Source organism: Microchirus variegatus (assembly GCF_963457635.1).
Source record: "Microchirus variegatus genome assembly, chromosome: 2".
Taxonomy (NCBI): Eukaryota; Metazoa; Chordata; class Actinopteri; order Pleuronectiformes; family Soleidae; genus Microchirus; species Microchirus variegatus.
The window spans coordinates 34,172,071-34,185,841 of NC_139803.1; the positions used below are offsets into that span (position 1 = coordinate 34,172,071).

The 13,771-nt window shown below is 37.5% G+C and overlaps 1 protein-coding gene across 1 annotated transcript; it reads right to left on the minus strand.

The window, feature by feature from the left end:
* Positions 1-1,573: 1,573 nt before the first annotated feature.
* degs2 (delta(4)-desaturase, sphingolipid 2) lies at positions 1,574-8,217 on the minus strand (the record flags this gene model as incomplete). The annotated part of the gene is made up of 3 exons (XM_083910696.1): positions 1,574-1,717; positions 3,236-3,978; positions 8,136-8,217. The coding sequence occupies 3 exons, from the start codon at positions 8,215-8,217 to the stop codon at positions 1,574-1,576; spliced, it is 969 nt and encodes a 322-aa protein (XP_083766822.1).
* Between the last annotated feature and the right edge of the window lie 5,554 nt (positions 8,218-13,771).

Here is a 13,771-nt window from a genome sequence, read left to right on the forward strand (position 1 = left end):
ATAATATGAATTTATTCTCATAATACAACTTTATTCTTAAAAGATTACGACTTTATTCTCATAATATTAAGACTTTATTCTCCTAATAATACGACTTTATTCTCATAACATTACTTTATTCTCATAATAATACGACTTAATTCTCAAAAGAAGAACATTTCTTCAGTTTGGCCCTAATACTCCTTCGTATGAAAGCCATTGTCGTTCCTCAAGGCGTTTGGTATCTGTTACAGTTAGTAATCTCATCATTAGAGGTTAATCATTTTCAAACGCTAGGATTTCACACTAAGTCTCTTCTCTTGCACCGCAGGCACTGGGACATGATGTAAAAGTAGGGCTTAAGTTACAGTTCACACCGTCTTATCCTCACTTTCTAATGATGCAATTTAATGCAACGATGCTGTGTTTATGACTCCAGTGGATCATTGGTGAAGACATCACAACTTTAAAGGGTTTGTTGAAGCTTGAAAACAGAACTTAAGGTCTTACACTGTGTGGTTTGTGGTGTCGAGTGGGTAAAAAGATACCAAAAATCAGGCAGGAGACAACAAATCAACCACAAACTCATTTCTTTATAGTAAAATCCTCTTATAAAGATCCTTTGTCGGTTTTTATATCATTGAGCATTTAAACAGAAACAACACATGATGGTTATTCAAATTGTTTGTACAAACGGACAAAAACTCTGATGTGATCACTTTTTTTCCCCCAAATGCTCATTACTTTTAGATTTATTCTTTTTTTTTTTTCTCCTTCACTTTATCACAACACACTTTTTTGTGCTGGTGCACAGTTCAGGCAGCTGTTTGTGGGATTTTATTGTGTACCATTGAATATTTGCGGCAATGACTCGCACACTCTGCTGTACACTTTTCTGTCACTACTGCCAGGAGCAAAACAATAACAACGATTTAATAATGAGGTTTTACAGCCACAAAAACACCACTAGGGTCATTCAACCGTGTCACAATAAAGGGCAGACATCTATTCTGTCGTTGTCTGCAGGAAGCCAAATGAGGTATCGAGAAGAAGAAAAACCGCAAAAGTAAGTGTTTAACGTTTGTTTTCCCGCCGTGTTTTTACGTGGTGGTAAATTGTGGGTCACCGGGTCGTTGTGGTGCCTTAATTCTCACAATCCTTAACTTAAGAGGCCTGATGTAATGTTTGCAGACAGATAAGGAATCGACAGAGGCGGTGAATCCATATCTGCTTGAGAATGCGCGCGACCTTTGTCTTGCAAGGAACACGGGTGTTCAAATTCAATACTATATAAATATGTATGCTTTATATTAACGTCACTTCCCGGTAAAAAGACTTCCATCTTTACAAAGTGTTTATGCATGAATAAATAATGGGACGAGGAAAATCGCAATAGCTGTACAAACTGTCTGTAAATGTGCGCGTTTATCCATAGGGACGAAATTAACACCGTCCATTACCTATGTACAGTAGATACAGTGAAAACAAACAAAAAAAAGTCTATAAACTAGAATATTACTGATTTGGTCCAAATGTTTCTGGGTTTTTTTTACAACTGAAATTCAAATTCCTTTATCATCAGTCACAGTCGCGTTCATCCCTGCTTGTTGACGACGTACTTCCGCTTGATCCGGGCGTAAGGGCCGATGCTGTCGTCGAACACAAAGTCCCACAGGACCCGGATCCAGGACGTGTGTTGAGGCAGCGAATCGTAATACTCTGCAGCGATTTTCTTCACCTAGCAAAACAAGCAAATGAGGGTCGTCAGCGAGGATGCAAAGTAGACGCTGTCTTTTCAAGCCTTTCAATGGCTCAGTGTTGTGACTTTTGTTGTCTTTGTTAAGCAGGAGCAAAGACCGACTTTCAGATCCTCATTCATTTTAACAGTTAAATAATTAATGGGGCACAATGGGTGCCATTCAAAATACTAAATAATTAAACATACACGACCGTTCAAAAGTTTGGGGTCACTTGAAGGAAAAGCTCTTCTTTTTTTTTTCAATGAATATAACATTAAATGAATCAGAAATACACTCTATACATTGTTAATGTGGTAAACGACTATTCTAGCTGCAAACGTCTGGTTTTTAATGGAATATGTACATAGGTGTATAGAGGCCCATTTCTCTCCAGTGTTCTAATGGTACATTGTGTTTGCTAATCGCGTTAGAAGACTGTTGGATGATTAGAAAACCCTTGTGCAATGATGTTAGCACAGCTGAATTTATTTTGAAGAAAAATCATTATTTCTAATGTTGTTAATGTATTGACTATATTTTCTATTCATTTTGCAACTCTTTTGATGAATAAAAGTGTGACTTTTAAAACTTTTAAACGGCGGTGTATGACAAAAGAGGCTCATCGGGACAGGCTGCATTAAAGTCAGCTGTGTCAAAAGGCAGCAGTGAATCTCTTCATCACTTCAATCGGTGACAAAGTAGTGTCTTAGGGCGCTTTCACACCACTAGTTCGATTATTTGATCCGCACCAGGCAATACAATTGTTATTATGCAACATATGACTCCAGTGTGGTCCGCTTTCACACCAGCAAACGAACCAAAATTGGCACGATTGACGTTTCATCAATGTGTATATATATTCCGGTAGAAAAGCGCCAATTTTGACTCACTATGGAGCAACACGTTCGCACATTGCTACTTGCTCTGGTCTTCGTTTATTACATTCTCTGTATTGGCCCTTTTTGGCAAAATATCAAATATTTCAGGCAGAGGAGACGCGCTATTTTCATGAATGTGGTCGTGGTAACTATGAGGCGAAGATTGCTCCAGAGACCTACAAGATAGGCTATGTCCATGGCATTTACTGCAGAATATGGTTTGGACCCGAGTTCTCACCAGAGGGACCACACCAGAGTGTGACATTTGGTGCGGAGTCAAGCGGACCGAGTCCACCTCTTTTTGGCGGTCTCGGTCCGCTTGATTTGGTGCGGACCCGAGTGCGATTGATGCTTTCACACCAACGAAAACGAAACGAACTAGAGTTTTTGGTTCGAATGGATCGTTTGGTGCGCACCAACTGCTGTTGGTGTGAAAGCGCCCTTACATCTAAAAAATGCAGAATCCTTTTTGCTTGGATTCTGAAAGACAAGAAAGGCCTCCGTTTTATCAGTGTGTTGTAACCGTCCTCGTACTCGAACTGTGACCAACATTTGTCTCAGCGAGAAGGAATTAGCTCAGGTCCAGAGTTTACCCAATGGAATATTAGTCATGATTTAATGACGCGGCGCACGTCTCACCTGAGGTAGTTTACTGCCAGGTATGCTGGGGAAGTCGTGGTGCTCCATGTGATACCCGACGTTGAAGGTGATCAGATTCAGCGGCCCGTAGTACGAGTACGTCTCGTGTCCCTTCAGGTACATGTAGTGCTCGGCGATGAAGTGTCCCGAAATGGGATGCAGTCCCATGCACAGGATGGACCCTGCAATGAGGTAAACAATGGGCTTCACCCCCCACAGATGGTAGATGAGTAAATCTGCCATGAGCTGAACGAGTGCGTTCTGGACCTCTAGCTGACACAGCGGTTTAGGATTGACCAACAACGGGCGCAGGGCATAAAACAAGGGCTGAAGGAAGAGCCACAGGACCTTCCTGGCCGGCGTGCAGAAGAACCATCCCTCAAGGTCTGTGGGGATGTCGACGTCCAGCTTGTCGCCGCCCAGATACCGATGGTGGTCGATGTGATACTTCTTGAAAGAGGCGGAGTAGGGCAGTCCGATGGGCACGTTGGCCCACATGGCGAACCAGCGATTCCACTTTGCCAGCTTGTTGCCGAAGGCCACGTTGTGAGAGATGTCGTGGATGGCCAGCGTCAGCGAGTGGTTGATGCAGCCTCCGAAGGTGTACGCCCAGAAGAAGATCCACTTCCAGGAGAGGTCGTGGACCAGGTAGCAGGCCAGGATCTGCGTGAGGACCATGCCTGATACGACCCACTTCAACTGGGGATCTGGACCCATGAGTGACTTGATCTCCGGGTATTTGGCTGAGGAGAGAAGTGGGTAGAAAAAAGGGGGTTGATGAGAAACAGAGGCCTTGTATAAAGTATCTAAAAGGTGACGCTTGAGACACTTTTTTTATAATATTACTTAAGTAAAAATCTTTAAGTATATGACACTTACTGTATCAAAGGCAATTTTCTGATATTAAATGTACTTTGTCTATATACATACAGATTACCAACTCTTCTTCTGATTTTATTTGGTAGTAACAAAGATAGTTCACAGAAATGTAGTAGAGTAAAAGCACAAGTTGCCAGAAATGTAAATAACAAAGCAAAGAGCATGTGAATGTTGTACTTAAGTACAGTAACAAAGTATTTGTAGTTTGTTACATTACAACACTGTAAATAGATTTGCATAAAACTTAATTATTGGTTCAGGGGAAACAATGGATAGAAATAGTAGATGTGTGTTCTTCTTCTTCTTTTTTAAAGGAAGTCTGACATAAATACTGCAGAGAAGCTTGTTTACCAGGTCAATCTCGTGTCACTACAGTCCGTGACAAATTGCCGGGGATCCCAGCGAACACAATCAGGCAGGCTGTAAAATACCAGCTGCTCTCCGGGGGAAAGAGCCCACTGACAAAAGCCACTGTTAATTGGCGGAGGTGTTGTTTTGCTGAGGGACAGGAAACTCTGTGTTATTCTCAACAAGAGCTGTTCCAAATGACCTTTAAAATATAATCTGCCCTTTACGTGGAGAGATCGTATAACCCCGAGACCTTCAACAGCTTCGCTGGCTCCCTGTCAAATACTGGGGATGCACAATATTCCGGGCACAATATTGGCTTCAGAATGTATTATGGGATATTTGCAAACATGCCGAGATCTGCAGATATTACTCATGGCTAAAATAGTCAGCCTGTATTATTATTTGTGCCTATTTATTTTGCACAATGAATATTGTATATATATAAATAATGATATTTTATTATTTTGCTGCGACATGAGTATGAAAAATATATGATGTTAATTTCACAACAAAAAAGCCTTCAAAAAAGTCACCTTAAAACAACTATAGCACCAAAATGTGTTCATAAAACAAATTAATCTCTAAAAATTGTGTAATTTTTTTAATTTAATGTTTTAAACCAACATCAGTCCTTTCCTTACATATCCAATATTAATGCATTTTTAAAAAGTTTTTAACCCTCTCATTGCCAAGTTTTGTCACGATGCATCAAAAATAGTGATTTGAATGAGTTTCAATGAGGACATTTTTGTCCCTAAGCGTGCGAGTGTGAGTATTTTGACAATAGACATAAAAAAGGATACAATTCTAGAAAAGAAACGCCAAAAACACAAAAATGGTTCTAGGTGTGTTTAAGGGTTGTTGTATTTTTTACCCTTTATTTTATTTGTGTGTATTATAGTGTATTTTTGATGTGATGAAAGGCACTTTCACCACACCTCAGCGCGCTATACTTGTGTGCATCATACACCCGACATAACATATGCAAATGTGGTCTCCTCCTTTCCGGTCAGCTCACTTCCATTATCTCATCTGTGCAAATCAGGCTCACCTTGACAACTGAAAGGCTGCATTCAGCGGCTTCTCTGCCACATGTCGCTATGTCCTCCACTGATCAAATCCCCTTTCGTTGAGTTAAACTTTAGCCAAGAGAGGTAAACTCCCTACTGCTCCCCTAAGATCACTCATTTTAAAATCAAAACTCAGCACCCTGCAATATTTGAAATTCACCTAGAGTGACTTTTTAAGTCATGTTTATATGTTTTTATAGCCGCACGCTATCTCATTGTGTTGTTGTCGTTAGGGCATGTAGATAAATCAGTAACCAGGCATCGTAAAATAAATTGTTTAAACTGCTTAAAGCCACAGCGCGGAACATTCTGCAACGTGGCCATCACTGGAAAGTACACATGTTCTACTTAAGTACAACATTCACATTTCCTAAATCCTTTTTTTAATACATTTACTTCTAAAACTCAAGTACATTTTATATCAGAAGATGACCTCTGATTTACGTAAGTAACATGATAAAAGAGCATCTTCAACTTCTACCAAAGTCATTTTCTGCTGGATTTAATTGAATTGAATTGAATTTGCTGCGACATATTAAAGGTTTCAGCCTCATATTTTAACAAGGAAGGATCTGAGATTTGACTGCGCCTGCATGAGTTGATCTAAACCCTTTTTTAAAACTAAACAAAAGTGTACAATCATCATGTTACAATCAAATTCTGACACACATTAACATCCTCTGAAGGTGTTAAACAATGAGACGTTTATTGCAGACTACTGTCATTCCATTCATAAATTCTTTATAATATCCTCACATGATTGTGTTGATGAGAGATGAGGTGACCTCTGACATTCACGCGCCATTGGGCAGAATTAAAACAGAAGACGCTTTAATAATTAAAGGCTTGGAGGTGTCAAACAACCCCTCACCTTTCTGGACGCTTTTTTCAAAGACAGTATCGAAACGTACGTGAACCGAAATCACGATGAATCAAACCGAAAAAGATGGATAAACTGAAGGGCTCGTAGTGTTTACTCCAAAGTTTTGGATACATTTCCTCTTCTGTAAACTTAGAGGTGTATGAAAAGCCCATGTGGTTGTTGTAAATAAAGGGCAATCTTCCCAAGGATCCTCCCAGGACTCCAACAAAAGCCTCTCCTCTCACTTCATGCATAGCATTGTACTCCGTGTTTGTCAAGAGCAGGGAATGTGTCTCGTTACCTAGTGAGCCCAGAGGCATTGTCGGCTGCACCTGCTATCAATGCAAGTCAGAGGAAGGTGTGTGTGTGTGTGTGTGTGTGTGTGTAGGGGGGGGAGACAGACTGAGAGGCAGACTGGTTTCACACAAAAAGCCAACCAGGAAATGTTTAACCTAAACTGCAGTTTAATACGTGTTATTAGGTGATCATCTAAACCAGTGGTTTTCAAGCGTTTAACACCACCTTTAATACCTTATAGTCAATGTTATAACACAGTAGCGTAAATAGACATATGTGACATATCCTCACATACCCGTCACACACTGGTCTAATAGTGATATTCGACTGAGATGGACAGAGAGTTCTAAATGTTCTGAGGTACCCGCCAGAGGAAGCTCGCGTACCACTGGTGGTACACGCACCATGGTTTGAGAACCATGCAGATCCGACAATAATACAATAATAATATTTATTGTAGCTAAATACTTTAAATGTTATGGCTGACTAGGAAAGATGTTTGTTTTATTTTATTTTGAAGGTCCACGTTGTCAGAATTAATGACTTGTAGTGGTGATACTGCAGACTTCCTTTCCCACATGTTAACCCCCCCCAAGAAACCCAAAATATACAGTTTTTTAAACCAATTTTCAGAGATAAATGTGTTATTGGACAACAGAGGAAGATGGGATTGAAAAATTGTCCAAGTCACTTCCTTCCAAGAAAATAAAAGCCCTGCACTGCTCTTCTTTTGAGTAACAGACGTGAAAAATTAAAATAAAAAAAATAATAAAAAAAGGTAAAATTAAACAGATGCAGCAGCATCATAATGATTTTCACTTTATTCTTCGTTTGACCAAGAAGAAACAGGCTGTCTTTCTTCTTCTTCTTCTTCATTTAAATATCAAGTTTTACCTTTAAATGCAAATATGTACAGTGTACACTCTGGCTGGTTTGTGATGGCAGCACAAAAAAGCAGCTTCCAAAGTACACATGAAAAGTACACTTCAGTGCTACGAAAGCAACGAAACGAAAAAAGTATATATTCATCTCTGCAAACATGGATAATTATTTATTATTTAATGATGCTGATTAAAACTTTACATTCATTCACAACTATATATATAAAGTTAACGTGTATACTGATTTGCAGAGTAATTTCGAACTGTAGTAACTTTCATTTACATATTTTCCACTTCTTGGGTTTAACTTTTAGTATTTTAACTGTATTTTAACTAAAAATAAAAAAACCCGTTGTGTTTGCATGAGTGTCTGCACTAACACTTCATCCGTTGTGGACCAATGGCTCGTTAGGCAGTGGCTACTAGTAAACAGGTTGAACCGGCTGAGAGAGACAAACACACGCTTCTACTTCATCACACACACACACACGCACACACACACGGAGCGGAGAGACGTTACCCTGGCAACAGACTAAAATGTCCCGTGTCAGCTCTCTTACCCAGGATTTCTTTTCTTCTCGACGTGTGAGGCTGGTCCGTGTAGACCCATTCAAAGTCGCCCCTTCCACCTGTCTTCCCCATGACTGTCCCTCTCCGTGGATCTGGCGTTATGTGTCATCAGACCTTCACAGTATCGGGGCCACACCCACTCGCACAGGTTGAAGGTGGAAGGTGCGGCGACATAACCCCGCCCCCCCCCTCCTCCGTTGTTGCCGGAGGGGAGGGATTAAGTCCAAACTGATCAAACGCATGCAGGCCTCAGGTGTGTGTGTGTGCTCTGCAACTGCAACTTTACACTCATTTACAACTCTTTTAAGTGATTGTGTTTATTTTAAATGGAAAATTGTTCAGGTGAGACAGCGGAGTGTCTCTGATGTGACTTCTCAGGAAAGTAAACGTTCTCTGCAGAGATGGAAAATATTGATTTTAGACGACAAACAATACTATTTAGTTTTTGGCCAATTTTGGACGACATACTATACTGTGACATTTTTGTAAAATTTTGGACGAATTTGGATGACATACTATACTATGATGTTTTTGACCATTTTTGGACGACATACTATACTATGACGTTTTTGACCATTTTTGGACGACATACTATACTATGACGTTTTTGACCATTTTTGACGACATACTATACAAGGTACATTTTTTTCATTGAAAAAATCAGGAGGCACACCACCAAACAAAATTTTTTAAAAATGATACTCTGTAGCCTATATTAACAATTTAGTCATTCTTATCAAAGTGTTAATATTCATATCCATATTATTTGCATATAAATAATTATTTGTTAATTAATTAGGTGAAATTGGATAATTTCCCACGGCACACCTGACGGTCCATCACGGCACACTAGTGTGCCACGGCACACTGGTTGAAAAACACTGTACTATACTATGATGTTTTTTTCAAATTTTGGACGACTTACTATACTATGATGTTTTTGACCATTTTTGGACGACATGATATACTATGACGTTTTTGACCATTTTTGGACGACATACTATACTATGACGTTTTTGACCATTTTTGGACGACATACTATACTATGACGTTTTTGACCATTTTTGACGACATACTATACAAGGTACATTTTTTTCATTGAAAAAATCAGGAGGCACACCACCAAACAAAATTTTTTAAAAATGATACTCTGTAGCCTATATTAACAATTTAGTCATTCTTATCAAAGTGTTAATATTCATATCCATATTATTTGCATATAAATAATTATTTGTTAATTAATTAGGTGAAATTGGATAATTTCCCACGGCACACCTGACGGTCCATCACGGCACACTAGTGTGCCACGGCACACTGGTTGAAAAACACTGTACTATACTATGATGTTTTTTTCAAATTTTGGACGACTTACTATACTATGATGTTTTTGACCATTTTTGGACGACATACTATACTATGACGTTTTTGACCATTTTTGGACGACATACTATACTATGACGTTTTTGACCATTTTTGGACGACATACTATACTATGACGTTTTTGACCATTTTTGGACGACATGCTATACAAGGTACATTTTTTTCATTGAAAAAATCAGGAGGCACACCACCAAACAAAAATGTTTAAAAATGATACTCTGTAGCCTATATTAACAATTTAGTCATTCTTATCAAAGTGTTAATATTCATATCCATATTATTTGCATATAAATAATTATTTGTTTATTAATTAGGTGAAATTGGATAATTTCCCACGGCACACCTGACGGTCCCTCACGGCACACTAGTGTGCCACGGCACACTGGTTGAAAAACACTGTACTATACTACGATGTTTTTTTCAAATTTTGGACGACTTACTATACTATGATGTTTTTGACCATTTTTGGACGACATACTATACTATGATGTTTTTGACCATTTTTGGACGACATGATATACTATGACGTTTTTGACCATTTTTGGACGACATACTATACTATGATGTTTTTGACCATTTTTGGACGACATACTATACTATGACGTTTTTGACCATTTTTGGACGACATACTATACTATGACGTTTTTGACCAAATTTGACCATTTTTGGACGACATACTATACTATGACGTTTTTGACCAATGTTGACAATTTTTGGAAGACATACTATACTATGACGTTTTTTTACCATTTTTGGACGACTTACTATACTATGACGTTTTTGACCAATTTTGGACGACATACTATACTATGATGTTTTTGACCATTTTTGGACGACATGATATACTATGACGTTTTTGACCATTTTTGGACGACATACTATACTATGATGTTTTTGACCATTTTTGGACGACATACTATACTATGACGTTTTTGACCATTTTTGGACGACATACTATACTATGACGATTTTGACCAAATTTGACCATTTTTGGACGACATACTATACTATGACGTTTTTGACCAATGTTGACAATTTTTGGAAGACAAACTATACTATGACGTTTTTTTACCATTTTTGGACGACATACTATACTATGATGTTTTTGACCATTTTTGGACGACATACTACTATGACGTTTTTGACCATTTTTGGACGACATACTATACTATGACGTTTTTGACCAATGTTGACAATTTTTGGAAGACATACTATACTATGACGTTTTTTGACCATTTTTGGACGACTTACTATACTATGACGTTTTTGACCATTTTTGGACGACATACTATACTATGATGTTTTTGACCATTTTTGGACGACATGATATACTATGACGTTTTTGACCATTTTTGGACGACATACTATACTATGATGTTTTTGACCATTTTTGGACGACATACTATACTATGACGTTTTTGACCATTTTTGGACGACATACTATACTATGACGTTTTTGACCAAATTTGACCATTTTTGGACGACATACTATACTATGACGTTTTTGACCAATGTTGACAATTTTTGGAAGACATACTATACTATGACGTTTTTTTACCATTTTTGGACGACATACTATACTATGATGTTTTTGACCATTTTTGGACGACATACTATACTATGACGTTTTTGACCATTTTTGGACGACATACTATACTATGACGTTTTTGACGATTTTTGGACGACATGCTACACTATGACGTTTTTGACCAATTTTTACCATTTTTGGAAGACATACTATACTATGACGTTTTTGACCATTTTTGGAACACATACTGTACTATGACGTTTTTGACCATTTTTGGAACACATACTATACTATGACGTTTTTGACCATTTTTGGAAGACATACTATACTATGACGTTTTTGACCATTTTTGGACGACATACTATACAATGACGTTTTTGACCATTTTTGTAGGACATGCTATACTATGAAGTTTTTGACAATTTTGGACGACATACTTTATTATGATGTTTTTGACCATTTTTGGACGACATACTATACTATGACATTTTTGACCATTTTTGGACGACATGCTATACTATGACGTTTTTGACCATTTTTGGACGACATACTATACTATGACGTTTTTGACCATTTTTGGAGGACATGCTATACTATGACGTTTTTGACAATTTTTGGACAACATACTATACTTTGACGTTTTTGACCATTTCTGGAACACATACTGTACTATGACGTTTTTGACCATTTTTGGAGGACATGCTATACTATGACGTTTTTGACCATTTTTGGAACACATACTATACTATGACGTTTTTGACCATTTTTGGAGGACATACTATACTATGACGTTTTTAACCATTTTTGGAACACATACTATACTATGACGTTTTTGACCATTTTTGGAACACATACTATACTATGACGTTTTTGACCATTTTTGGACAACATACTATACTATGACTTTTTGACCAATTTTGGACGACATACTTCACTATGACGTTTTTGACCATTTTTGTAGGACATGCTATACTATGACGTTTTTGACCAATTTTGGACGACATACTATACTATGACATTTTTGACCATTTTTGGACGACATACTATACTATGACGTTTTTGACCATTTTTGGAGGACATGCTATACTATGACGTTTTTGACAATTTTTGGACAACATACTATACTTTGACGTTTTTGACCATTTCTGGAACACATACTGTACTATGACGTTTTTGACCATTTTTGGAGGACATGCTATACTATGACGTTTTTGACCATTTTTGGAACACATACTATACTATGACGTTTTTGACCATTTTTGGAGGACATACTATACTATGACGTGTTTGACCATTTTTGGAACACATACTATACTATGACGTTTTTGACCATTTTTGGAACACATACTATACTATGACGTTTTTGACCATTTTTGGACAACATACTATACTATGACGTTTTTGACCAATTTTGGACGACATACTATACTATGACGTTTTTGACCATTTTTGGAGGACATACTATACTATGACGTTTTTGACCATTTTTGGACGACATACTATACTATGACGTTTCTGACCAATTTTGACCATTTTTGGACGACATACTATACTATGACGTTTTTGACCATTTTTGGACGACATACTATACTATGACGTTTTTGACCAAATTTGACCATTTTTGGACGACATACTATACTATGACGTTTTTGACCAAATTTGACCATTTTTGGACGACATACTATACTATGACGTTTTTGACCAATTTTGACCATTTTTGGAACACATACTATACTATGACGTTTTTTACCATTTTTGGAGGACATGCTATACTATGACGTTTTTGACCAATTTTTACCATTTTTGGAAGACATACTATACTATGACGTTTTTGACCATTTTTGGAAGACATACTATACTATGACGTTTTTGACCATTTTTGGAAGACATACTATACTATGACGTTTTTGACCATTTTTGGACGACATACTATACAATGACGTTTTTGACCATTTTTGTAGGACATGCTATACTATGAAGTTTTTGACAATTTTGGACGACATATTTTACTATGATGTTTTTGACCATTTTTGGACGACATACTATACTATGACATTTTTGACCATTTTTGGACGACATACTGTACTATGACGTTTTTGACCATTTTTGGAGGACATACTATACTATGACGTTTTTGACCATTTTTGGAGGACATACTATACTATGACGTTTTTGACCATTTTTGGAACACATACTATACCATGACGTTTTTGACCATTTTTGGACAACATACTATATTATGACTTTTTGACCAATTTTGGACGACATACTTTACTATGACGTTTTTGACCATTTTTGTAGGACATGCTATACTATGACGTTTTTGACCAATTTTGGACGACATACTATACTATGACGTTTTTGACCATTTTTGGAGGACATACTATACTATGACGTTTTTGACCATTTTTGGACGACATACTATACTATGACGTTTTTGACCATTTTTGGACGACATACTATACTATGACGTTTTTGACCAATTTTGACCATTTTTGGACGACATGCTATACTATGACGTTTTTGACAATTTTTGGATGACGTACTATACTATGACGTTTTTGACCATTTTTGGACAGCATACTATACTATGACTTTTTTGACTATTTTTGGACGACATACTATACTATGACGTTTTTGACCATTTTTGGACGACATACTATACTATGACGTTTTTGACCATTTTTGGACGACATACTATACTATGATGTTTTTGAC